This window comes from Acomys russatus, chromosome 27 (assembly GCF_903995435.1).
Source record: "Acomys russatus chromosome 27, mAcoRus1.1, whole genome shotgun sequence".
Classification (NCBI taxonomy): domain Eukaryota; kingdom Metazoa; phylum Chordata; class Mammalia; order Rodentia; family Muridae; genus Acomys; species Acomys russatus.
In genome coordinates, this window is record NC_067163.1 from 51474308 (window position 1) to 51500281 (window position 25974).

The 25974-nt window shown below is 42.2% G+C and overlaps 1 protein-coding gene across 1 annotated transcript; it reads left to right on the plus strand.

Annotated features, from left to right (window-relative positions):
- Positions 1-11018: 11018 nt before the first annotated feature.
- LOC127210129 (tripartite motif-containing protein 60-like) lies at positions 11019-12305 on the plus strand. The gene has a single exon (XM_051169813.1). It carries the CDS (start codon positions 11019-11021, stop codon positions 12303-12305), a length of 1287 nt encoding a protein of 428 aa, XP_051025770.1.
- Positions 12306-25974: the final 13669 nt, after the last annotated feature.

The following is a 25974-nucleotide window of genomic DNA, read 5'->3' on the forward strand; positions in this document are numbered from 1 at the left end:
ACTTGTAAAACCTTGCCTCAAAAAGTAAACAAAAAGTAAATAAATAGAACCAACACCCATCCACCACACCCCAAAACAGCATTCAACCTACAAAACATAAACTATCTTTTAAGGTGTAAGGTTATTCTTAAAATGTTTAGAAAATCATCTCTCTTATTATTTATGGTATTTTCAGATCTGAGCTGGAGTTACAGGCAGATGTGTAGACAAGCTCCTGTGCAAACTGGGCTAGAACTCAGAGTTCTGCCTGCCTCTGTCTCCCAAGTTCTGGGGTTAAGGGCAGGTGCCATCACTGCCTGGATTGAAATCATTTTTATACTTAGTAAATAATTTTACCCATTTACTTTTGTGTGTGTGTGCAGATCTGTGCACATGCAGAAGTCACAGAACACACATGGAGGTCTTAAGCCTTGGGTTTTGCCATCTGGGATGGAGAAATTGCTTTAGTCCAGTTGACAGTTTGAGTGTTAGCCAGATGCAGTGCTGTAGGCCTGTGATCATAGCACTTGGAAAGCTAAGGCAAGAGGATAAAGTTGGGAGTGCAAAGATGGTACAGTGGTTAAGAGCACCTGCTGCTCTTCCATAGAGCCAGATTCCATTCTTCAGCATCTACACAATGGCTCCATCTCTAACTCCAGTTTATAGGAATCTGATGCCCTCTTCTGGTCTCAGTCAGTACTGCTGCACAGACATACAGGTAAGCAGAACACCTACATGTAAAAGATGAAAATAAATAAAAGTTTAAAATAAAATAAATTTAAGAGGACAAGTTTGAGTCTAGCCTGGGCTACATGCTGAGACTTGGTCTCAAAATAAGCACACACCCAAACCCAAATATCATTTTAAATTAATTTATTCAGATTGCAGCTCAATTGTTATCCCCTTAATTCTATCTTCCCATTCCTCCCTCCCTCCCTCTTTCACCCTATTCCCCTCCCCTAGGTCTGTGACAGAAGGGGACCTCCTCCCCCACCACATGGTCACAGCCTATCAAGTGTCATCTTGGTAGCCTGCTTATCCTTTCTCTGAGTGCCACCATGGTGCTAACCTCCTTGAGAGACTAGCATCCAGCATGTGCTGCTGCTTTCCCCTGATGGGCTTGCGCATTGGTTGGAGTTGAACATTCCATAGCCAGCCTCTTACCCACTGACAGCAGAGCCCTTTTTCCATTTGCCAAATATCATTTACAGCATATATGTGTAATACATATATGCGTGTGAGTGTATAACATACATACATACATATATGTATATGCCCTAATTCCACACACGCCTTTCATTCCAGTTCTCTGGAAAGCAGAATCAAGAAAATCTCTATGAGTTTTGAGGCCAGCTCTTCTATAGAGCAAGTTTGCAGGCCATCTAGGGTTATAGAGTTCAATCACCTGTCTCAAAAACAAAAGCATATACAGGACTGGTAAAGCACTTGCTGCCAAGTCCCCAGGACACACATGGTGGAATGGTGGGTGGAGAGAACAGATTACTACAAGCTGTGCTCTGACTTCCACATGTATGTCATGCATACCCACACACTTAGACACATACATGAAGAACTAGAACTTTACCAATCCCATACCATTCTTTCTCTGCTTCACACTTCTGTCTAACTGCTCACAGCCAGCTCCTTCTTGGAACTTTTATTTTATTTATTTTATTTTGTTTTTTGAGATAGGAATGCACTATGTAGTCTGGCTGACCAGGACCGTCCCTACATAGACCAGGCTGGCCTTGAGCTCACTGAGATCTGTCTGCCTCTGCCTGCCTTCTTGGCGGTTTTTAATGGTATCAAACGATCTCTTTTAGTTCTTTATACATGTCCTTTCAAGATTCAAATATTTCTGAGTATGATGTAAATGTCTTTAATCCTAGCACTCAGGAGGTGGAGTCAGACAGTCCTCTGGGTTCAAGCCAGCCCTGATGTATAGATCAACTTCCAGGACAAGCAAAGTACACAACAAAATTTTTTCCTGGTTTAATTTTGTATTGATGATTTATTACTGTTTATGCATATGAGTGTTTTGGCTGCATGAATGTCTGTACTATTTATCTTCTTGGTACTCATTAAGCAAGAAGAGGGCATCACATCCCCTGAGCTGGAGTTATGGGTAGTGTGAACCAGCATGTGGGTGATGGGAAGCCAATGTGGACGCTCCACAGGAGCAACCAGTGCTCCAGCCATCTCTCCAACCACAGACGTTGCATTACATTTATATTATTTCACTGTCCTGATCTTAATAAAAGTCCTGAAGAGCCTCAGGCATTGACTTGCCATCCCAGCATCTTCACATTCCTGTGTCGGCCATGTCTCTACTTCCTGATGGTGAAAGCCTCTTTCAGCACTGTGGGAATGAAATTATTTAATCCAGGAAGCATTTTGCCAGCTCTGCTCAATTTACCATCAAATTTCTCCATTTCACATCCATCCATCAACCCTGGCAAATCTGAAGTTTGGAATGGATCAGATTCTACAGAGGGGTAGACTGCCCCACCCACTGGTCCACATACATGGACCTGTTTCATCACCTTACTTGCAGTCTTGGCTGTGTGGAGTAGCTTTGCTGCAGGGATCTACTCTCCCAAGGGAATGAGGTTTAACTTTTTTTTAATGGTCTGATTCTATGTCCTGTTTTTCTTACATGTAGGTGTGTTATCAGGCAACAGATAGGCCCAGGCCATGCAGCTGAGCCCAATAGCCTTTCTCTTTGGCTTCCTTCTTAGCACTTTCCCTCACCTGTTTTAGGAAGCTGTCTCGGCTAGATAGTCAGCTCTAAGGTCATGGCAAGAATCCTGCTTGTGACTTTAGCGTGTTTGTCCCCTTCCAGTTTGACCTGGTGACAGTCAAGGCATTCTTTTGAACTATCTCATCTATGTGGACAAAGGAACAACTCCATGTTCTCTGCAAGGCCGAGAGAACACAGATCACTTGAATTTTCTCAACTTTGTGCTTGCCTTTTTAATGAATTAATGAAAATGTCTATTCTAGACGAAAGGATTTTTGTAAATCAGCCTGCAGCTTTACTAAGGTCCTATGGCTGCCCTGAAAAACAAAGATTGTAGCAAGATCAGAGAAGGTCACTAGGAGGAATTGCAGGTTTCCTTCGTTGGCTTAACTAATCAGGGCAGCCACCTGCTGCTCTTTAGCACACAGCATGCTGAGGGGTACCAGGCATGTGCAGTCACAATCCCTGCCCACTTTCCATGAATTGCCAGTCACGTTGTAGGCAGGACCAGCTACAAGTCAGAATGCCTTATGTGTTGTTGGTTGGTCCTAGTTCTGTTCCTACCAGCACTCTCTGCTCCCTGCAGTATCCGGTATAAGCTTCATAACCTGCCATCTCTATAAGGTAGACTGGGAACACTATGTGTGTCTGACAGGACTTACGATTGTGTTAAGATGAGCTGCTTTTCACAATAATACTAAATTTATAGCTGAGGTATTAATGTGTCTCATATAGGCGCCTGTGTTTAGACACTCAGTCTGCAGCCAGAGATGCTGTTGAGGAAGGTGTGGTCACACAGGAGGGTCGGATCAACTGGGGTGCAGGTCTTGAGGATTTGTAGTCCAAACCATTTCATGTTCATGGCCACTCTAGTTTCATTTGTTTGTGGGCAAAGAAGGGCGTGTGAAGGTCAGGGGACAACTTGTGGAAGTCGGTTCTTACATTCTGCCTTTTGTTGTTCATTTTTGTTTCAGACACGGTCCCTCTGTCTCCATGGCTGGTCTGAAACACATTATGTAGACCAGGCTGATCTCAGAGCCACAGAGAGCTTCCTCTAACCCCCAAAGTGGGTGCTGGAATTATAGGCATGCAACGCACCTGGCTGCCTTCTACATTTTTTTTTCTTCTATTTTGCTTTTTTTTTTTTTTCAAGACAAAGTTTCTTTGTGTATCTCTGTCTGTCCTGGAACTACCACTGTAGACCAAGGAAGCCTCAAAATCAAAGATATGCCTACCTCTGCCTCCAAAGGGCTGCAATAAAAGGTGGCTGCCACTGTCGGCTCTGCTTTCCACCTTTAAAATTTGTCTTTATTAATTTATGTATTAAATGTGTGTGGATCCATACACACCATGGCCCAGGTGTGAAGGTCAAAGGACAACTTCCAGGTGTGGGTCATCTTCTTCCCACAACATGGGTCCCAGGGATAAAAAACAGGCTGATTTGACAGCAAGTGCCTTAACCTGCCCAGCCATCTTGGGAGATTACCCACCTGTGGCTGTTTGGGGTTCTGCTGTTTAGTTTATGTTTCTAAGTATTTTGCCTGTATTTATGTATCTGTCTGTACCATGTGAATGCCTGGTGCCTGAAAGGGCCAGAAGCAGGGCCTCTGTTTATAGATTTTTGCAGCTTTGTTTATTTGAGATAGTGTCTCACTTACTTCAGGTGGTCTTGGAATTCACTACGTAGCCAAAGCTGTCTTGAATTCTTCCTCCTCCTCCTCCTCCTCCTCCTACCTCCCTAGTGATGTAAATATAGGTTTTCTAGATCACAGACATCTTTTCTTATTGTAGTTTTAATTTCTACTTATTTTAATTTTTGATGCAATGAAAGATTGTGTAGACTGACCTGATGGTCTAGAAGGCCTAATCCCCAATCCTCTTGTCTCTACCTCCCAAGTTTTGGGGTTACAGGAATACACCACTAAGTCTGGCTTATAATACTGGATTTTATGTTTTGTTTTGTTTTGCTGTTGTGTTAGATTTACTGGTTTTATTTTGCGTATAACTGGTTTGCTAGAATGTATGTATATGCACCACAAGTGTGTCTGCTACCCCCAAATTCAGGAGTGTGGTCCCTTGGAAATGGAGATATGGGTGATTTTGAGGCACTCTGTGGGTGCTAGAAACTGAAGCCTGGTCTTCTGCTAGAGCCCATGCCCTTACCACCTAACTCTCAGCAGCTTATGTTGCTGATTTTTCTTTTTTTTTTCCTTTTTTTTTTTTTCTTTTTTTTTTTTTTTTTTTTTTTGAGATAGGTTTCTTGTGTAGTCCTAGCTGTCCTAAAACTAGCTCTATAGACCAAGCTGGCCTCAAACTGACAGAGATCTGCTTACCTCTGCCTTCAGAGTTTTTCTATCAAAGTTTATACCACCACTTTTTGGCTTTTTTTTTTCACATTTCCCCATATATAGAGAGAAGGGGAGGCCCCCAAGGAGTATTGACACTCCCTGGTCCCTCAAGCCACAGGAAGAATAAGCACATATTCTCCTACTGAGACTTGATTATCTAGCCCAGCTAGGAGAAAGAGATCCAGGGGCAGGCAACAGAATTAGAGACAGCCCCTAGTCCCATTGTTAGAGGAACCACACGATGACCACACTGCACATCTGCTACATATGTGTAGGGGCTCTAAGCCCAGTCTAAGCAAAGGCTTTGGTTGGTGGTTCAGTCTCTGAACGGACACATGTACCCAGGATAGGTGATTGTCTAGGTCTTCTTGTAGTGTCCTTGTTCTCTGCGGCTCCCTCCATCCTTCCTCCCACTCTTACACAGCCCTACCTGAGTTTGGCCTATTTTTGAATGTAAGTCTCTGAATGTGTTTTCATCAGCTGCTAGATGAAGATTCTAAAAAGAGAGTTATTCTAGGCTCCTGACACAAACATAGCAGAGCATCATTAAAAGTGACAGGTGTTGGCAGTCTCCCATGGCTAGGGTCTCAAGCTGGGCCAATCCCTCAATCTCTGTTCCATCTTTACCCCTACACTTTTTGTAGGCAAGGCACATTATGGGTTGGCAAAGATCTCTTCTCACTCTATATGCTGCCATTTTGTCTTATTGAGAGGGTTCTTGGCTTTGCAGAAGCCTTTTCAGTTTCATGAGGTCCCATTTCATTAATTGTTGATCTTAGTGCCCGAGCAGTTAATGATCTGTTCAGAATGTTGACTCCTGTGTCAATAAGTTCAAGGCTATTCCACACTTTTTCTTCTGTTAGATTTAGTTTATCTGGTTTTATGTTGAGGCCTCTGACTCACTTGGACTAGACTTCTGAGAAGGGGAATAAATGCATTTTTGAACATGCAGACATTCAGAAAGACTAGAACCCTAAGTTGTGGAAGATGCTTTCTTTTTCTCCATTGTAGGGTTTTAGCTTCTTTGTCAAAACTCAAGTGTCCATAAGTGTTTAGTTTTGGTTCTGGGTCTTTGATTCAACTTCCCTGATCTACTTGTCTGTTTTCATAACAATACCATGCAGCTTTTATTACTATTGCTTTGTAGTATAGTTCAAAACCAGGGATGTTGATACCACCAGAAGTTCTTTTATTGCATGATTGTTTTAGCTATCCTGGGTTCTTTATTTTTCCATAAAATGTTGAGAATTGCTCTTTCCAAGTCTGTAAATAATTGTGTAGGCATTTTGATGAGAATTGCATTGAATCTGTAGATTGCTTTAGATAAAATGGCCATTGTTTCTATGTTAATCCTACTGACTCATGAGCATGGGAAGTCTTTCCATCTTCTTCAGCTTCTTCCTTCTGGGTCATACAGTTTTGGCCATACAGGTCTTTCACTTGCTTGGCTAGAGTGACACCAAAATATTGTATATTATTTGTGGCTATTGTGAAGTATTGCTTCCCTAATTTCTTTCTCAGCCTGTTTATCATTTGTATCAAGAAGATATACTGGCTTTTTTGTTTTAGTTAATTTTGTACCTATCATTTGGCTGAATGTGATTATCTGTGGTAGGAGTTCTGGGGCAAAATTTTGTGAATTACTTATCCATCTATCTTCTTCTGCTATCTATCATATCTTCTGCAAATAGGGATGCTTTAACAACTTCTCTCCAGTTTGACTCCCTTGATTTCCTTTAGTTTTCTTATTGCTCTAGTTAAAACTTCATGCATTATGTTGATGGAGAGAGTAGGCAGCTTTGTTTGTCCCTGATTTTAGTGGAATTGCTTTCAGTTTCTCTCCATTCAACTTGACGTTGGATATTGGCTAACTGTATATTGCATTCATTGTGTTTAGGTATATGCCTTGTATCCCATATCTCTCCCGTGCTTTCATCATGAAGTGGTGTTGGATTTTGTCAAAGGTGAGATCATTGGGGGCTTTTTTCCCCTTTCAGATTGTGTAGATGGTGAATGATATTGATGGCTTTTTATGTATTGAACCATCACTGAATCCCAGTGATGAAGCCTATGCAATCATGTTGGATGATGTATTTGATATGTTCTTGTATTCAGTTTGCCAGTATATTTTGATCTAGAGCTTTCAGGGGTGCTATTAAGTCACTAGTGTGAGAATTTTTAATTCTTTATGAAGGCACTTAGTGCTATGAACATTCCTCTTAGCACTGCTTTTATTGTGTCCCATAGGTTTTGATATGCTGTGTCCTCACTTTCATTGAATTCTAGAAAGTCTTTTATTTCTTTCTTCTTTTCTTCTCTGACCCAGTGATCACTGAGTAGAGAGTTGTTCAGTGTCCATGTATATGTAGGCGGTCTGTTGTTTCTGTTGTTGTTGAAGTTCAGACTTAATCCATGACGGTATGATAGGATACAAGGAGTTATTTGATTTTTTTTTTTGTATCTATTGAGGTTTGCTTTGTGGATGACTATATGGTCAATTTTGGAAAAGGTGCTGTGGGGTGCTGAGAAGAACATATATTCATTTGTGTTTAGGTGAAAGGTTCTGTAAATGTTCACTAAGTCCATTTGATTCATAATGTCAGCTATTTTCCTTATTTCTCTGTTTAGTTTATGTCACCAAGTTTTGTCCATTTGTGAGAGAAAGTTGAAGTCTCCCACTATTAATGCATGTGGTTCAGTGTGTGATTTAAGCTTTAATAATGTTTCTTTTATGAATGTGGATACCCTTAAGTTTGTGACATAGATGTTCAGAATTGAGAGATTATCTTGGTGGATTTTTTTCTTTGATGAGTGTGAAGTGTCCTTTCCCATCTTTTTAAAATATTAAATTTGGTTGAAAGTTGATTTTTTTGAAACATGAACATTTTGCTAATCAAAGCACTTGTACAGTCTTTGCACAGCTGTCAGATTCTTTCACAAGAGGTAGAAATCACGTTTATAGTCTCTAAGGAATAATAATGATAAAAATACTAGTTGTAATTTATTGCTTTTCTATTACTAGTTAGTCACTGTGCAAGAGGGTTACATACATTTCCCCTTCTTAGTTCTCATAGCAATACTTTGGAAGGTAAAGGCAGGTATTATCATTGTACTTATTTGTCTTTACAAGATTTTTATAGAAAGAAGCTAGGATATGTTATATGTTATAAATTGAATGGCTTAGTTTTCGTTGTCCTGTGGTTGGGGTCTTTGCATTTCAGCTCTTCTCATGACTGATGTCTAGGATAATCAGTGGCATTACTATTTCCAGGTAGCAGACAAATCTAGGGCAAGATAGGGTTACCTTGCTCAAACATCATTCATGTCTATGACTGGGGCCTTGATACCATGGTGACCCCTGATATATTTTGTCATTAGATCATTGCAGAGAACCTAGACCCCTGTTGAGATATAGCCAGCTGACAGCTCATTCTCCACTTGGGGAAGGGAGAAGAGAACAGGGGTCTTCTCACTCTGACATGAATACTATTACCTGCAATTTGATCATTGCTCCTTGATAGAAAGGCCATGTGGGAACACAGAGGAAGGGAATGCAAGCTATCCAACTGAGACCTGACAGACTATGGTCACATGGTGGGGGAGGGGCCCCACCTCTCAGAGGTCTAGGGGAGGGGAATAGGGAAGAAGAGGGAGGATGGGACCAGGAAAAGAAGAGTAAGGGAGAGGATTACAATCAATCAGGATGTAATGTTAATTAATGATGATGATGATGATGATGATGATGATGATGATGATGATAATAATAATAATAATAATAATAATAATAATAATAATAAATTAATCATTCAATTATGGCAGGGGTTGTGTCCATTTTTTTTTTTGAGTGAAATTTATTTTTTGGATTTGTATCTCTTTTTTAAAATTTTGTTACAATTTATTCACATTACATCCTCATTTCTCTTGCAATATTTCTCTTGGAATATCTTTTTTTTTTTTTTCGGTATTGTAGCATATTTCGGCATACAACTATCAGATTCATTACCTTGCAAGCAATGACATAATGAAAGTCGATTTTTTTTTTTTTTTTTTTTTTTTAGATATTAGAATACTTACTCTACTTTGCTTCTTTAATCCATTTGCTTGGAAAACTTTTCTCCAGATGATTACTCTGAAGAAATATCTTTGTTCTTGAGGTGTGTTTCTTGTAAGCAGAAGAATACCTGATCCTGCTTTCTCCTCAGTTCTGTTAGTCTGTGTCTTTTTTTTTTTTTTTTTTTTTTAATCAGGGAATTGAATGCACTGATGTTGAAAGATGCTGACATGTGGTTGTTAGCTCTGTTCATTTGATGCTGGAAATGATGGTCTATGTGTTTGTGTGTGCTCCCCTTCTTCTGTTTTTCCTGCTGTGGGATTTTTTATTTCTTGTATTTTCTTGGGTGTGGTTAAACTCCTTGGGCTGGATTCTTCCTACTCGCTCTTTTTTTTTTTTTTTTTTCAGTTATTTGTGTGCGTGCAAAGGCCTGCGGAGGCAATAAGATATGGATCCACACAAAGTGGACTTCCAGGCAGTTGTGAGCTACGTATGTGGCACATGTTCTAGAAGTCCTGAAGACAATGTTAGATCCCTAGGAACTTGAGGTTCAATTATTTGTGATGTGCCTGCAGTCCCAGAGCTCCTAATGCCCTCTTCTGTCTTCTGCCGGGCACTGCATGCATAAGCTGGACAGATGTACATGTAGAAAAATATCCAAACACAAAATAATATTTAAAGTACTAAGAAATACGTTATCGTTTCTAGACCCATGGAGCAGTGCCACACATCCCAAATCCTCAGTGTGCTGAGGCAGAAAACTCCAAAAAATAATGGCCTGCCTGAGCTACAGAATTTTTTCTAGACCACACTGTTCAACTTAAAAAAAAAAAAGTTATTGTGTTTTGTGAAATATGTAGGGGCATGTGCATACCATGATGGTTCCAATGATTGGAAAACAACTTTTTTGTCATTGTTAATGCAAACAAGGATCTCTTTATTAAAGCTGGTTCTCATTTTCATCCATGTCCATCAGACATGCGCAGGTGAGGATGTGGGAAAAAAAGGAACACTCTTCCACTGCTGGTGGGTGTGAAAACTTTAAAGCCACTGCAGAAATCAATCTGGAGGTTTCTAAGAAAGCTGGGAATATATCTACCTCAAGACCCACTCCTGGGCTTATACCCAAAAGATGCTCCATTTTGCCACAGAGACTTCTCACCAGCTTCTGCTACAGATTTTTTGTTATGTTTCTTTGCATAGCTTCTGCTGTCTTAGAACTATCTCTGTACTCCAGCGTGCCCTCGAACTAACCGAGATCTAAATGCCTCTGTCTCTCAAGTGCTTGTGTTCAAGGCTATGGCACCACTTCTAGGCATATGTGTGTGTGTGTATATATATATGTCAGTTCCTCTGCGGCATACATGTCCTGTATTTCTCAGTGGGTTTGCCCAATGCTTTTTGTACTCATCAGTGTTTTTACATGTTTTTAGCACATGTGTGAATGTGTGCTCTTGATCAGGTAAATGCACTAACAGCATGACTATGCAGGTCAAAGAGTGGGTTCCTCCCACAATGTGGGTCTCAGGATTTGAACTAGGGTCCCATGTACAGAGGGTGTTTTAATACACTGATAATTACAGTCTAATTTTTAAACAATCTCTTATTTCGCCCATAGGAAGGATTTCTTTCCTGGAAGGTGAGGCACGTTTCCTGAATAAGAAAAACATTGCTTGTCTTCAGCTCTCAGCTGGGAAAACAACAACCTAGCTAGCTTTTTCTGATCTACAGGAGGCTGTGGACGCCAGACTCTGTCAGCTGCCTCTGGTGTCAGGGTATAGAGGCATCCCCTTGTTTGTCGAAGCCAACATCAACAAGGTAGTGGTGAGTGTCCCAGATCTAAGGGAGGACAAGTGATTGCTGGTTTTAGCTACAGAGCATCAGGCCTTTGAGAAGCAACATGTCCTCCCCTTCATCTTTTTCTCAAGGCTCAGCGGAGCTTGCAGCAAGGCTGGCTGTCCTCCAAGCAGAGTCTCGCTGTCCTGTCTGTAAGGAATACTTCAGGAACTCAGTGACCATGGAGTGTGGGCATAAATTCTGTCTCTCCTGCCTCAGTGAATTGCAGAAGGATCCGAAGGGTAGTTTCCCCTGCCCTTCTTGCCACTTTAACAGTCCACAGAGCAGCTGTTCCCCCCGTCACACAAACCACTTTGATTGGTTCCTGGAGAACGCCAACCTCTGTCATTGGAAACAAATTGAGTGTTACATTAATCTGTGGAAGGAGAAAGGGGAGTCAATTGAGAAAGCAATTGCCACACAAAGGCGAACATTGTTAGAACTGAAAAAAAGATCGGCATACAAAAGAGAAGTAATACAGTCTAAATACATAGAATATAGGTTCTCTCTCCAGTACCAACAAGAGAACATTCTTAGGCAGTTACAAAGTGATAAGATGGATGGTATAGCCAAACAAAATGAAAATCTAGCCAAACTCTCAGATCACATTTCTTCGTTAAGGCGTATGTTGGCAGAGGTAAAGAGCGAGTGTGAAAAGTCAGACCTGGCACTGCTGGCAAGTGTTAATGATTCACATGAGAGATACAAAGACTTAAAACGCCCTAGGACATTTTCATTTACCTTGAAAGAGTATGGCTTCCAGTTTCCTCAAAAGTATCCTGCCTTGGACAGAATTATCCAGCGATTTCAAGTTGATGTAATTCTGGATCCTGAAACAGCAAACTGTAATATGCAAATCTCAGAAGATAGAAAATCTGTGCACTATTGGAATAAGCAAATGCTACCCAATAGCCCAAGAAGATTTCAGCAACCAGTTGTTCTGGGGTCTGAGGGATACAGTTCTGACAGACAATACTGGGAGGTAAATGTGGAAAGAAAGTCCAAATGGATCCTGGGAGTCTGTAAAGAGCCTTTTCCCAGGAGCAGGATTACAGCCAGTAAAAATGAATGGTTCTCAGTGCAGGATGGAGTTTGGGGAGTTGCTCTTGAATATCCTAAAAATTATGTTGCATTGGGCCATAAGAAAGTCAACTTTATGCCAAATGGAGCACCTATGAGGATTGGAATTTTTTTAGATGCTGAAATGCATGAGGTTTCATTTTATAGTTTGAGTGACAGGTCTCCTCTGTACAGTTTTAGTGACTTGCCTAATGGCACATTTTGGCCTTATTTTCACACTGGATATGAAGCCCATTCTCTGAAGATCTGCACAGTCACAGATCATAAATGATGAGAAGACAGAACCACCAATGAATAGAGTCATCAGGGCTGGGTGATATTATTTTGTTATTTTTTGTTTTCATTACGTCAGCCACAATACTTATTCTGTTTTTAATCTGCTTCAAGAAGTTTTAAGAAGTTAGAGTACCTAATTTATAAAGCATGGGCCCAATTAAAAAGTGCTTTCCTGATGCTTAAAGTAATTGAAAAGCATGTGCCACTCCAGGGTAATTTAGATAAAACCTCATTGTTGTCAGTCCACACTAATCGCCTACATATTTTCCCTTTAATACAAATTAAGCCTTTCACTCGCTGCTTGAAAAGCCATCTTTCCATTGTTCCTGTGTTTCCACTCTACACTCTCTGCAGTCAGAGTCACTACCCAAAGACCTTGAACTTTCATCACTGTTTATCAGACTAGGCTTGGACACCATTTATAAGGTTCCCCCTTATAAGGAAAGAGGAGATGCACCTGCCAGTTGGAGGGCTAATGAGAAAAATGGGGAGCATCAGGCTGACAGTGAGATTGAGGAAAAAGAAGAACAAGGTGATGGTGAGGACGAGGATGATGTGGAGGAAGATGTGGAGAGTGGAGCAACTGTGTGCAAGCAGGCAGCTGGTGGTGGGCAGAATGGTCGACGCCAAGAAGCAGAAGTCTAATGAAGTATCTGGAAAGCAACAAAGGAAAAGGTCATTTGACAGGCCACTGTGATCTAGCTGTTTTCCACTTCCTGTCCTTGAATCTCAGCATGGTCACCTTTAAGAAGAGAAGCAGGCCCACCTCCCTTGTTAGACAGTGCCACCCACAGATGGAGTGTACCACCCATCACTCCAGCAAGACCACAAAGGGAATTTGCAACAAGATCAGGGGAGGAAATGAGCCCAAACTTGCAAGTCCCTGCCTCCCCCTTTTTTAAAGGGATTATTTGAATTTTTAAAATTTGAAATTAATGTTTTTGTACTTGTGTTACCGTCAGCCATTTTAAATGGTGACTATTTACCACACCATCACTGAGAGTGTTCCCTGTCCTACTTCTCATTTAAAATCTCAAATATGGAAAAAACAACTCATTTAAAACAACAACACAATAATAACAACAACAACAACGTATTCCAAGCATTGCAGTCACTTGTCCCATATGCCTGGCTGTACCATAAATTGTTGATTTATATGAGATAGCTAAAAAAGCCAAAGATGGAAATATCTTTTCCCCCTTTTCCTATGAATTTGCTATATGTGTAACGTGTTTGATGAAATAATTTCTAACAATGGGAGTTAGACACACACACACACATAATTAAAAATAAACCCTTAAGGTTTTTTTTTTTTTTTTTTTTTTAATGTAAAGAAAGCCCCTTTACTTATGGCCAACACATGTGCTCCTTTAAGTGGTCACTTTTCATTTTGTATAGGTCTTGCTATGTAGTCCAGGCTGGTCAGAACCTTGTTCTCCTCCTGTGTTTCTTCCAAGGACTGTACTGAAAGGTATATACTGACATTTGAAGTTAGGACCTGTCACCATTCATTGGTTTTTCTCAGTGTTTCTCACCAAAATATGTGCCGCTCCCAGTTCTTTTCTTTTGCTTGCTTCCTTTCTCTCTTCCTCTCTCTCCTTCCTTCCCTCCCTCCCTCCATCTCTCTCATCCTTCCTTCCTTTATTCCTTCCTTCCATCCTTTCTTTTTTTCTTCCTCCCTCCCTCCATTCCTCCTTGTCTTCCCTCCTTCGATATCGCTGTGTGGAGTAGGCTGGCTTTGAACACAGGGAGCTACTGCTGCAGTCCTGATGACTGAGTTGGTCTGTTTTATTGGCTCGGCTATGGAAAATCAGCTCACTCACCATTTTCATCGCCACTTACATCTGTTCACGTAGATATACAATAAACCCTACATTACAGGTGGGAAGTTTGCCGGCCCGGGTACTGCAGGTACTAAAGGACTATCTCAGGTTAGAAGCCATTGTGGGCAACAGCCAGGCAAGGAAAGAAACTGTTGAAGCTGAGTATTGGTGGCACACCCTTGCAATCCCAGTAATTGAGAGGCTGGGTCTACATAGTCTCAAAACTTGTATATCCCTAAAAACACAAAGCTGTTGTGATAACCAGTGATACTATCTACACATGGTTCTTAGCCAGGAGTGTTATTGAGCAGTAGTGCTCTTGCCTGATATCTGTAAGGTCCCAGGTTCAATTTCCAGCACGCCAAAATATCTCTTCAAGAATGGATTTCAAATTTTGAGAGCCCAGTTTCAGTTGGATCTGCTCAATGGCACATGTGCAGAACCTAAGAATGCCTTGAGCTAGAGGCCAATTTGGGCAACATACCAGGGACTTGGTTTTATTTTATTTTTTCAAGATTATTTTTATGCATGTGGGTGTGTTGCCTGATTGTGTGGACATACACCATGAGTGTGTAGTGCCCACAGAAGCAGGGGAGAGCATTAGATCACCTGGGATGGAGTTAAAAGGCTTTTGTGAGCTACCTGTGTGGCTGGCAGTTTACCCAAATCTTTCAGAAGACCAGAACCAGTGTTCTCCTCAGACTCTGTTTTGTACTGTTTTGTTTCTATTATCGGATTGTGTAACTAGTCTGAAGTGGAACCTAGAGACTGTGTGTTACCACACAAAGCCCTGTTGCTGGAGGAGGGCCTTGTGCACTGTGTTTCCAGATGCTGGTTTCAGTGACTTGAGAACTGCTTAGTGTCCTGCCATGGACATTGTTATGTATGTTGAATCATCTCCTGTATCCATGTGATGTGAAGAATGCTCCCCAGTTACCCCCCAATTGCCTGATAAAGTTCCTGACAGCCTGGGCTGGGCAGAAGTTTAGGTTCCAGGGATTGGGGTCCAGAGACCATGAGGGAGGAGGAGGAGAAGGAACAGAAGATGTAGCCAGAGGAGGCCAGAGATGGAGAGGAGACAGGATGTTGTCATGGGATAACCAGGAGCAGCACATGGCCAAGATCAGCTTGCTCTGAGGACTGGGACAATGGAGCCAAAGAAGCCCAAATGGAGTATGTGCAAGTGTTTGGGAATTTGGATGGGAAGTAGACAAGATCATTTAGAGGGCTGATATCTGCCCAGCCCTAATATTTTAAGGCTTCTTATAAATCTAACACGCTTCTGTATCTTTTGTTTGGAAAATAGATGGTTTATTCATAGCTGCTGCTATAATAATTTCCTGCACTTAACTAATATATACAGAATAATTAATTCATTTTATACCCTGCTTTTAAAATAAATGAGTGAATAAATAAATAAATGCTTGGAAATTGGTGCCTGGAGAGATGGTTCTGGGGTTAAGATAATGGTTATGCTTAAAGAAAACCAGTCCTTTACAGCAGTACACGGTGGCTCACAACCCTCTGAGACTTATGTCCCAGCGAGGCATGTCCTAATTTTACTCAACATCAATTACAGAGTAAGGCCCCAGAGCCAGCAGTGTCTGTGCTCACTGAGCCCCTGTCTTGTGCACAATGGACCACTAAGGAATGTTTCCCAGAGCACAAACTTAGGGCATCTCAAAGCTACAGGCTGAAACCAAGACACACACCTCCAAGGAACTGGAAGTCTACTGGACCTGCCCAAACTTCATCCGGTTCTATTATCCCAGAATAAGACAACACTTCTCTGGGCTAGTTGGACAGAGAGCAACACCATCTCAGGCCAGGGGTGTTGAGCACCTTGGACTGGAGCCCCTGACTTTCCAACCTGAAACCTAGAAACTAGGTCTCTTGCAATCCTGAGCTCCTGGCTAAGAAAATCGAAGCTCAGCAGGCCGTGGTCCTAGGTCACACAAGGGCTCAGGGGCAGGGTTCCAAGTCTTAAAAATCCATACTCAAGAGTCACCAAACTAGGGAGAAGGCTCCCCTGAATAATGCTGAATAGTACCATGTGTTCATGACAAGGTACATGAAAGAGGTTGTGGATAGAGTTTAGACTCTGAACTCTTGCCTGACATCTGTGAAACCTTGGTGTGATTCCCAGCACAAGCTGTGTGGATTCATAAGTTATATTTTATATTCAGTAACCACCATTTTAGAGGAGACACCATGTTTAAATTTGTGGATGCTTATTGAAATCATATTAGTTGTAGAGTTATACAGTCAAGCAGTGTTCTTTAAAGAACACTGTATGGATATATTATGGGAGTGGCAGGTGTACCAATACATGGGCAGAGACCAGAGGAGGATAGTAGGCATCCTCTTTCATTCTTTCTCTCTTCCTCAGAGGCGTGTCCTCTCCCTGAACCTGGGACTTGGATTTTGCATCCTCCTGTCTCCACTCCATGTGTTTCTCCAGGTGTTTGTATGGGGAACCCATGTTTTTAGTGGGCTATAGATGGTCAACGTTGATCTTCATTACTGCCCAGTGAGTACTTTAACCACTGAGCCATTTCTTTAGCCTGGGCTTTGCTTTAAAGAGAGGGCTTCACTATGCAGACCTGGCTGACCTGGAAGGTGTTTGCCTGCAACTCAGACACCCAGCTTCCTCTGCCTCTGCTGGTTTTAAATGGCTTTTTCCACTAAATCAAGCCTTTTTTTTTAAAATGGGGGGTCATCTTTTTACCCCAGACAGAGCAAAGAAAATTTCACCCTAATCTTGGACAACTAATGAAACAATTAAAGTTACATACAGGCATGTAGGTAAGAGTGTCCCTATTGGAGCACCCACAGCTTAAAAGATCATCAATAAAATCTCAACCTGCTGCCATTCCTTTGACCTCATATTGTCTCCCACAGAGGGCAGGCCATATGATCCCTTTACTTTTCCATGACCAAAGGTTAAAACCCAATCTTGTGCAGATCTTCTAAGAGTAATTACAGATGCTGAGGATTTATGTAATCTTTAGCCAAAACTGAGATGGAATTTCTGGTCCTCCTGGCTCTGCCTCCAAAGTGCTGGGACTACAGGCAGGTAAAGCACAGGGCTTTTGAAACTTGAATTGTACGCAGTTCAGTAACTTTAGTTTTTCAGTCAGATGAAAATGTGGCCCTCTGTTTCTACTTTTTAAAGTGAATTCCCTCCCTTTGATTTTGGGGGAACCTGATCTGTGTCACAGGTTGCCCCTCATCATCTTGCTCTAAAACCACTCTAGACAGTAATGAGAAAATTACAGTTCTCTTCCATAGCCTTGTCAGAGCTCAAGATGCCAAGACTGGCCAGGAACTAACCATGTCACTCAGCACAGAGAACCTTGAGTGGATCTCTCTATGGCGCTGAGTATCAGGACTATTGCAATCAGTGTCCCACATGCAACAGCAGCAGTTGCTGCTTTTACGAATAGACCGGGTGAGGTGTGGTGGAACACGCCTTTCATCTCAGGACAAGGGAATCCAGGTGTGGTTGAGACCAGCCAAAACCACCAAGTGAGACATTGTGTTGAAGTGGGTCGGGGGAGGTTGAGAGGGATCAAAAATAAAAGCAAATATCTACTACAGAGTGAGAATGAATTCCAGTCCAGCCAGAGTGACTTGGTGTGAACCTCTCTGAAAGGAGACTGGGGATGTTGATCATGGTAAAAAATTGGATTAGTGGCCAGGTGTGGTGGTGCACGCCTTTAATCCCAGCACTCGGGAGGCAGATCGCTGTGAGTTCGAGGCCAGCCTGATCTACTACTGGTCTTTTCCAGGGGCCTAATGTTTGCGTCAGCACTCTCTTTCTTTATTTTCATCTACATTCATGTGGAAAGGTTTATAAATGTCTGGCAGGGCTGAGCCTGTGCTTCAAGCAAGTTGTTTTTAAGTTTTTCTTTCTTTGTTTTTTTTTTTTTTTTTTAAGATTTATTTATTTATTATGTGTACAGTGCTCTGCCTGCATGTACACCTGCAGGCCAGAAGAGGGCATCATATCACACTGTAGATGGTTGTGAGCCACCATGTGGTTGCTGGAAATTGAACTCAGGACTTCTGGAAGAAGAATCAGTACTCTTAAGCTCTGAGCCATCTCTCCAGGCCATGTTTTTAAGTTTTTCAAAGGCTTTATTCACTTCAGGTGTTCAACCCACAGTGTCCTCCTGTCCCCTAGTGGCCTTGTTGAGTAATTTAGCAATTTCAGTAAACTTGGGAACTCAGTCAACAAAAACCTGCTGACACCAGAAATCCACACACTGCCTCCTTTTGGAGTGGGATAGGATCTTCAGGATGGTCTCTTTCTGGGCCTGGACAGCATCCATTGCCTCCTTTTAAGAATGTACCCAAGGTTAATTACCTCTTGTTGACACAGTTGTGCCTTTTTAGCTGATTCTCAGTAGCCCAGCCAGGAGAGTTCCTGTAGTAGGTCTGCTATGGCCTGATGACAAACCTCCCGGTTTGGAGCTGCCAAAAGGAGGCCATCTATAAGAGACTGACTTTGTGGTGGGCAAACCTGTACTCACCCAGGACTTCATGCAGTGCCTCATCAAAGATGAGGGGTGAATCCTTATTTCCTTGTGGAATTCAGGTCCAGAGTACCTGTCTATTGAAGCCTCCTTCTGGATCATGCCATTGAAAGACAAACAAGAGCTGGCTAGAGGGCTAGCCATTTGATAGGCCAAAGAAGGCCTCCTCAATGTTCTTAAGACATCCTGTGTAGCTTGCCTGTTCCTGTGACAGGCTTCTCATCATGGTCTGTGGGTTTGGCACTGTCAAAAGCCATATTAATTGCATTTTGGTTTTCCTGAGCTGTGGTGTTAAAGGCAGTGTAAACTGTGTAAGAAACCATTAATCTTTCCAAGAAAACTGCTGGGCTCTTTTTTTTCCCTATACTATTTGGCTAAATTTAGACAAATTTGTGAGCTGTCTGGCAGCTTCTCAGGGACTCACTCCTATGAGAACCTGGTGGGAGACCCATATCCTGTCCTTACCTGCATCAGTATTATGGTCTCATTCTTGTCTGGCAAGAGTGAAAGCTGTGTCAATCTCAGCCTGAATCTTTGTATGCAATTGACCAGCTCCTTGAATTAATTTCTAGGATACACCCATAGTACATTCCTTTTGTGTGTGTGTGTGTGTGTAAAAAATGGTGGTGAGAAGACAAGCAATAAAGCATCACTCAGAATGTAGGTGTCTGATTAGCATGGAGAACACTATCCCCTCTCCATATTAACTGGTTTCTAGGATTCCAAGTATCATTCTTGTTCTTAGTGTGAACTCACTGGAATACTGATGGCTGGATAACACACATTCTGAACTTAGTTTCAGATAAGAAATTTATAAATCCAAGCCAGGTATAGTGCTGTACCCATGTGCTTTCATTACTTACATGACCGAGTCAGGAGGATTGCTGGGAGTTGGAGGCCAGAGTAGGCAATATAAGGACACCTTTTCTCAAATGCCAAATAAATTTACAAATTCACAAGTTTACTGGAATTTTTGCTTTGTCCGAGTTACAGAGTGAGAGACACCATTGAAACACCCACCCCTAATTATTAATAAAGACTTCTAAGGCTATTACACAAGAATTTGACAGGTTGCTGTGGCACATGTGGCACAGAAATAATATATATTTCTACTCTAATATGAGGTATTGTACCCAAATAACTCAATTATAATACAAGGTTTACTTCCCATACAGGGTCCATTCTTCAGCATCTAAATGGTTCACAACTGTTACTCCAGCTTCATGGAATCTGATGCCCTCTTCTGGCCATAGTAAGTACTGCATGAACACATGCTGCACAGACATAGAGGTAAGGCAAAACACCTACATGTACAAAACAAAAATAAGTAAAAGTTTAAAATAAAAAATAAATAAATTTAATAGGTAACTTTGGGGCAAACTCAGTGATACGTACTGAGACATAAATACACACACCAAAACATATATATATTCCAAACATTTCTTTTATATATTCCAAGCACGCAATTTAATCCCAGTTCTCAGGAGACATAAAGACCACTATGAGGTTTGAGGTCTGATCTTCTATACAGCAAGTTTCAGGCCAGCCAGAGTTATGTACTATGAATCAGTCTCAGAAAAGAAGTGTATGTGTGACTGGTAAAGCACTTGCTGCCAAGTCCCAAGGACACACATGGTGGGATGGTAGAGGGAGAGAACGGATTACTACGACCTATATTCATACTTCCACATGTTCAGCACCCACCTGCACACTTAAGCATATATGAAGAACTAGGCTTTTACCAATACCATACCATTACTTCTTTTCTTCACACTTCTTTCTGTCCAACAGCTCATCACCAGCTCCTTCTTGATGGTTTTAATTAAATTATTCATCTATTTATTGTCTTGGTTTACATTTTTTTTGAGACAGGGAAGCTCTGTATACTTTTGTCTGTCCAGGAACTCACTATGTAGACTTGGCTGGCCTTGAACTCACTCAGGTCTACATACCTCTGTCATGATTCTTGAGTGTTTTAAATGTATCAAAATATCTCTTTCAGATCTTTCTAGATATCCTTTCAAGATTCAAATACATTGAGGTACTGTGGTAAGTGTCTTTAATCCTAGCACTCAGGAGGTGGAGGCAGACAGACCTCTGAGTTCAAGGCCAGCCTGATCTACAGATCAACTTCTAGGATACACAGTGAGACCTTGTTTCAACAACAACAACATTTTTATAACAGGTTTAATATTTTGTGTTAATGATTTATCACTACTTATGTGTGTGAGTGTTTTGGCTGGCTGTCTGTCTGTCTGTACCATTAGTCTTCTTGGCACTCTTAGAAGCAAGAAGAGGGCATCAGATCCCCAGAGCTGGAGTTACGGTTAGTGTGATCCAGCATGTGGGTGATGGGAAGCCAATGTGGATGCTCCACAGGAGCAACCAGTGCTCCAACCATCTCTCCAACCACAGATGTTGCATTACATTTATATTATTTCACTGTCCTGATTTTAATAAAAGCCCTGAAGAGCCTCAGGCATTGACTTGCCCATCTCAGCATCTTCACATTTCCTGTATAGGGCTTGCCCCTACTTCCTGAGAGTGAAGGACCTCTTTCAGCACTTTGGGAATAAAATTATTTGAAGCCATGAAACCTTTTACAGGCTTTGCTTGATTTACCCCCAAATTTCTCCAATCATATCATAATCATCCTTCAATTCTGGTGAATCAGAACTTTGGAAATGGATCAAAATTCCACAGAGGAGTATCTTGCCCCACCAGATGGCCCACTGAGATGGAAACTCAGCCACTTGGTTTCTGTTCCACCACCTTACCTTGAGTTCCTGCCTGTGTGGAGTAGCTTTGCTGCAGGGATCTCTTCTACTTCTGAGAGAATAGGGTTTAACTTTTTTTTTATTTTACAGTCTGGCTTTTTGTTTTGTTGTTTTACATGTTCTTTTGACATAAGGCAATAGATAGGCTCCAGCAAGTTAGGGTGTCTCTTAGTTCAAAAAGTAGAGTGTGTCTCTGGGGCCCAGGCCATCCAGCTGAGCCCATTAGCCTTTCTCTTAGGCTTCTTTCTCAGCAGGTTCCCTTACCTGTTTTAGGAAGCTGTCTCAGCTAGGTCATCAGCTCTAAGGTCTTGGCAAGAATCCTGCCCTTAACTTTAGCTTGTTTAGACCCTTCCCTCTTGCCATGATGACATTCAAAGCATTTGTATTGAACCATCTCCTCTATGTGGCCAAAGGAACAACTCCATGTTCTCTGAAAGGCACAGAGAACACAGGTTGGATGGCTTTTCTCTTTGCTCTTGTCTATTTTGTGAATTAATGAAAATGGCCATTCTACACCAAAAAAAAGATTCTAAATCAGCTTGCAGCCTTACTGTAGTCTCGTGGCTGTCCTAAAACAAACAAACAAACAAAACAGTGTAGCAAGACTCAGAGAAGGTTGGCAGGAGGAAGTAAAGGATTGCTTCCTTGGCTTGGTCCACCAAGACAGCCTCTTGCTGCTCTTTAGGCCACAAAGCAAGCTGAGGGATATCAGGCATGTGCAGTCCCAATCCCTGCCTGTTTGCCATGGAGCTGCCAATCATGGTGCAGGCAGCACCAGTCACAAGCAGGAACGCCCCAAGTGTGGTTGGATGGGCCTAGGTCTGTTCTCTGCAGCTCCCACTGTTCCGTCAGTGTCTGCTGTAAGCCTCAGAATCCGCCATCTCTAACAGGAAAACTGGGACTCTGTGTCTGTATGCTTGTCTGCCAGAATTTACGACTGGGCGGAGATGAACTGTTTTTCACAAAAACATTATATAAGCAGCCATAGCTTGAATGAGAGGGTCACCCATAGGTGCAGTTGGGAAAGGTGGAGTCACAGTGGAGGGGTGGATCACTGGGGGGGTCTTGAGGATTTGTTTGTTTGTGGGAGAAAGAGAGTATGTGATGGTCAGGGGACAACTTGTGGAAGTTGGTTGTTACCTTTTCATTTTGTTGCTTGTTTCTGTTTTGAGACAGGGTCATCCCCTCTCTCTGGCTGGACAGAAACTCATTATGTAGATCATGCTGACTTCAGATCCCCAGAGATCACCCTGCCCCTTCCCCTCCCCCAGCCTCCCCACTGTGTGCTGGGATTATAGGCATGCACCACTCCTGGATTCCTTCCACCTTTTTGGGAATTGGGTTTTGTTTTTTTGGTTTTTGGTTTTTTGAGACAGGGTGTCTTTCTGTGTCCCTGAGAAACTGAACTCTCCTTCCTCCAGAAGAGTAGCCAGTGCACTTAACAGTACTTGCTCTTCCTCACTGAATAGCAAATACATTTAGACATTGAGCCATCACTCCAGGACCTGAGTGTTTTATTTTTAGTTGACATATAGTAATTGCACATAATTTATAGTATAGGATATCTGTAATGATCAAATATGCATAAAACATGATCTTTCTTTCCACCTCCCCACCCCCCATTAGAGGTTAAACCCAGAGCTTTACACCTTCAGGGAAAGCATTCTACTGAGTAAACTGTGTCCTCAGATCCCCAGACCCACATCATTTCTTCATATTCAGAATTAATCCTTCTAGCTGTTTTGGAATATTCAGTGAGCTCCTGTGAGCCATAGTTGTTGTTTGAGACAAGTTCTCACTATGTATCTCAATGTAGACTAAGCTGACCTTCAACTCACAGAGACCCACCAGCCTGCCATGAAATGTTTAGGCCCGATGCCCAAATTGTTTCTGGGAATAAAAATTCACTAATAAGAAAGGGCTGGAGAGCTGGCTTATCAGGTTCAGAGCACTGGATGTTTTTGAAGAGGACCAATGTTCAATTTCTAGAATCCATAGGACAGCTCAAAACTATTTGTTACTACAGTCCCAGAGGACCTCAGGCCTCTTCCAGTTTGTGCAGGGCTCTGCACACACATGGTTCACAAATACACATGTAGGAAAATGCCCTACACAAAATAATGTTTACATTTTTTAAAAAAACTAGCACATGATTGTTTCTAGATCCATGGTGCAGGGCCCCACATCTCAGCTCCTTGAAGGCTGAGGCAGAAAAATCCAAAGAATAAGGACCCGCCTGAGCTACAGAATTATATCTAGGCCAGCCTGTCCAATTTCGTAAAAACTGTTTTTACCCTGCTCGTGTAAGGTGTGAGGAAGTATGCGCCTACCATGATGCTTGCAGTGCTCACAAGACAACTTTTATTTTTTTGTCCTTGTTAATGCAAACAAGGATCTTCTCCTTAAAAGCAGGCGTTCCTTTTCATCTAGGCCCACTGGGCATGCGCAGGTCGTTTCCCCTCCCACTTCCTGATACTCAGTGTCTGACACTGAGAGGTCTGTGTGCTCTGTGCTGGTCTCAGCTGCTCCCTGGGGCTACCTTAGTGCCTCCTTCAGGTAAACTGGGGTGTGCATTTGTTGGCCGGGCACATAGAAAGGGTTGATGAGAGCATAACAAAGTGCAGAAACCATAGGAATACAGATTGCGAGCTGTTTGTTCTCTTTATACACTGGAGTGACTTTTAAGAAACAACGGAATCAAGTCAGGCATGCTGCATGGCTTTAATCCCAGCCCTTGGAGGCTCAGACAGTTGAATCTCTAAGACCAGGAGGCCAACTAGGTCTACAAAAGGAGTTTCAGGCCACATAGTGAGACCTGCTCTCAATATTAAGTATTAACTAATGAAGACACGGTCACTGGTGAATCTTCGTGCAGGCCTACTGGCTACATCCCAATTCTGCTAGAGGCCAAGGCAGGAGGATCTGATTTTTTTTACACATCATGAATCCAAGGGCAGCATGTACAAATACCAACCCCAAACCACTCTATTATTTGCAGCGCCCGCGCTGCAATTACCCCGACATATCGAGCAAGGGACTGCAGGTTGAAGAACACTCAAGACAGCGGGTCATCCATTCTAAGAGAATGCTGCTTAATGAGGAGGGGCCAAGGCCTTTTATACAGTACAGAGGCAGGTGGAAAAATACAAGATGATGTAGATGGAAAGTCCCCAGGACAAGAGGAACCGTGTAACCAAGGTAACCGGGGTGCAAAACAGGAACTTGTGGTCAGCTCAGCCCTCCCTAAGTCATCTCATTGGCCCAGCCTATCCAATTTACTGCACCCTTTTTTATTGGTTAGTTGGGGTTGTGTTTTGTTGTTTTTGTTTTTTGCATTTTTGACACAGTTTTGCCCTTAGTCTCCTGGCTGGCCTGGAACTTAGAGAATCTTGCCTATCTCTGCCTCTAGAGTGCTAGGGATAAAGGGATACTATTAAAAATGCCAGGCTGTTTCAAACTTAAACCTTTCCTCATTGGGTAAATGTCAAAATATCGGTGAGTGATTATGATACTTCTCAGTTATAACTCAGAATTTCAAACATTCAAAATCGCCAAAATATCGAGTAAAATAACTGTTTATACTATCAAATTATAGGTGTATAATAATGCAAAGATAAATAAATTCAACATTTATATTTACTCTAACTCTGAAGCTCATCTGTTTCATCATTTAGTTTATGGTTTCTTCTAATATTCTATATTTTTCTTTTTTTTGAATATATGCATTTATTTAAAAAATATAAATATGGAAAAATAAATAATTTAGAAGACTAGAGTGGATGCCCCTGCATGTCTGTACATTCAAGGCTCTGTCTCTGAGCGGATAGGGCAAGACTGAAAGCAATGATGAGTCTCATGCTGTCTTTAAGGAATGAAGCCTACCAAGGTGCTGCCTGGTGACACCATTGTTAATGCCATTCTGGGGCTAGCGGTGTAAAAGTAAGAAGTCTGAAGCTCCCTAAAAAACATGAGTTTCATATGGCTGGGTGTGGCTGGTGGGGAGGGGTGGTCCCTACTCAACCGGGGGCTGGGAGCCTAGGACCAGAATGTAGAGCCTTAAACTTAAAGCCAGCCAAACTGTCTGCAGGGCACAGCCTGGCTTTGTCCTCTGAATTCTCCCAGAGGTTGATTGGTCCCTCAGTAGAGGAGGAAAGGGGATGTTAGGAGGACACAGACCTAGACCCTGGGCTCTGGCATGAGAACAGAAATAAAAGGGGTTGAAGTGACTTCAGTGCTCATGGGCAGGAAGCCGGAACTGCTGCTGTAGCATGTGGAGCTGCTCAGGGCAAGCCTGACTCAGTCTGCAGCTTCTGTGGGAGGCTGTGCGTGGTGTCCGCGTGCCCCACCCAGAACAAATCCCTGCCATTGTGTCTGTGGGAACATGATATAAATAACTGAGGCTTGTCCTGGCCACAGCCCACTGCTGTCCTGAGGGCTGGGGTCTGTGGTGATAGCAGGACCCCCAACATGACACCAAAGAGCAAGCACATCTCTTCCCAGTGACCTTGGTCCCCAAGCGGCAGTGG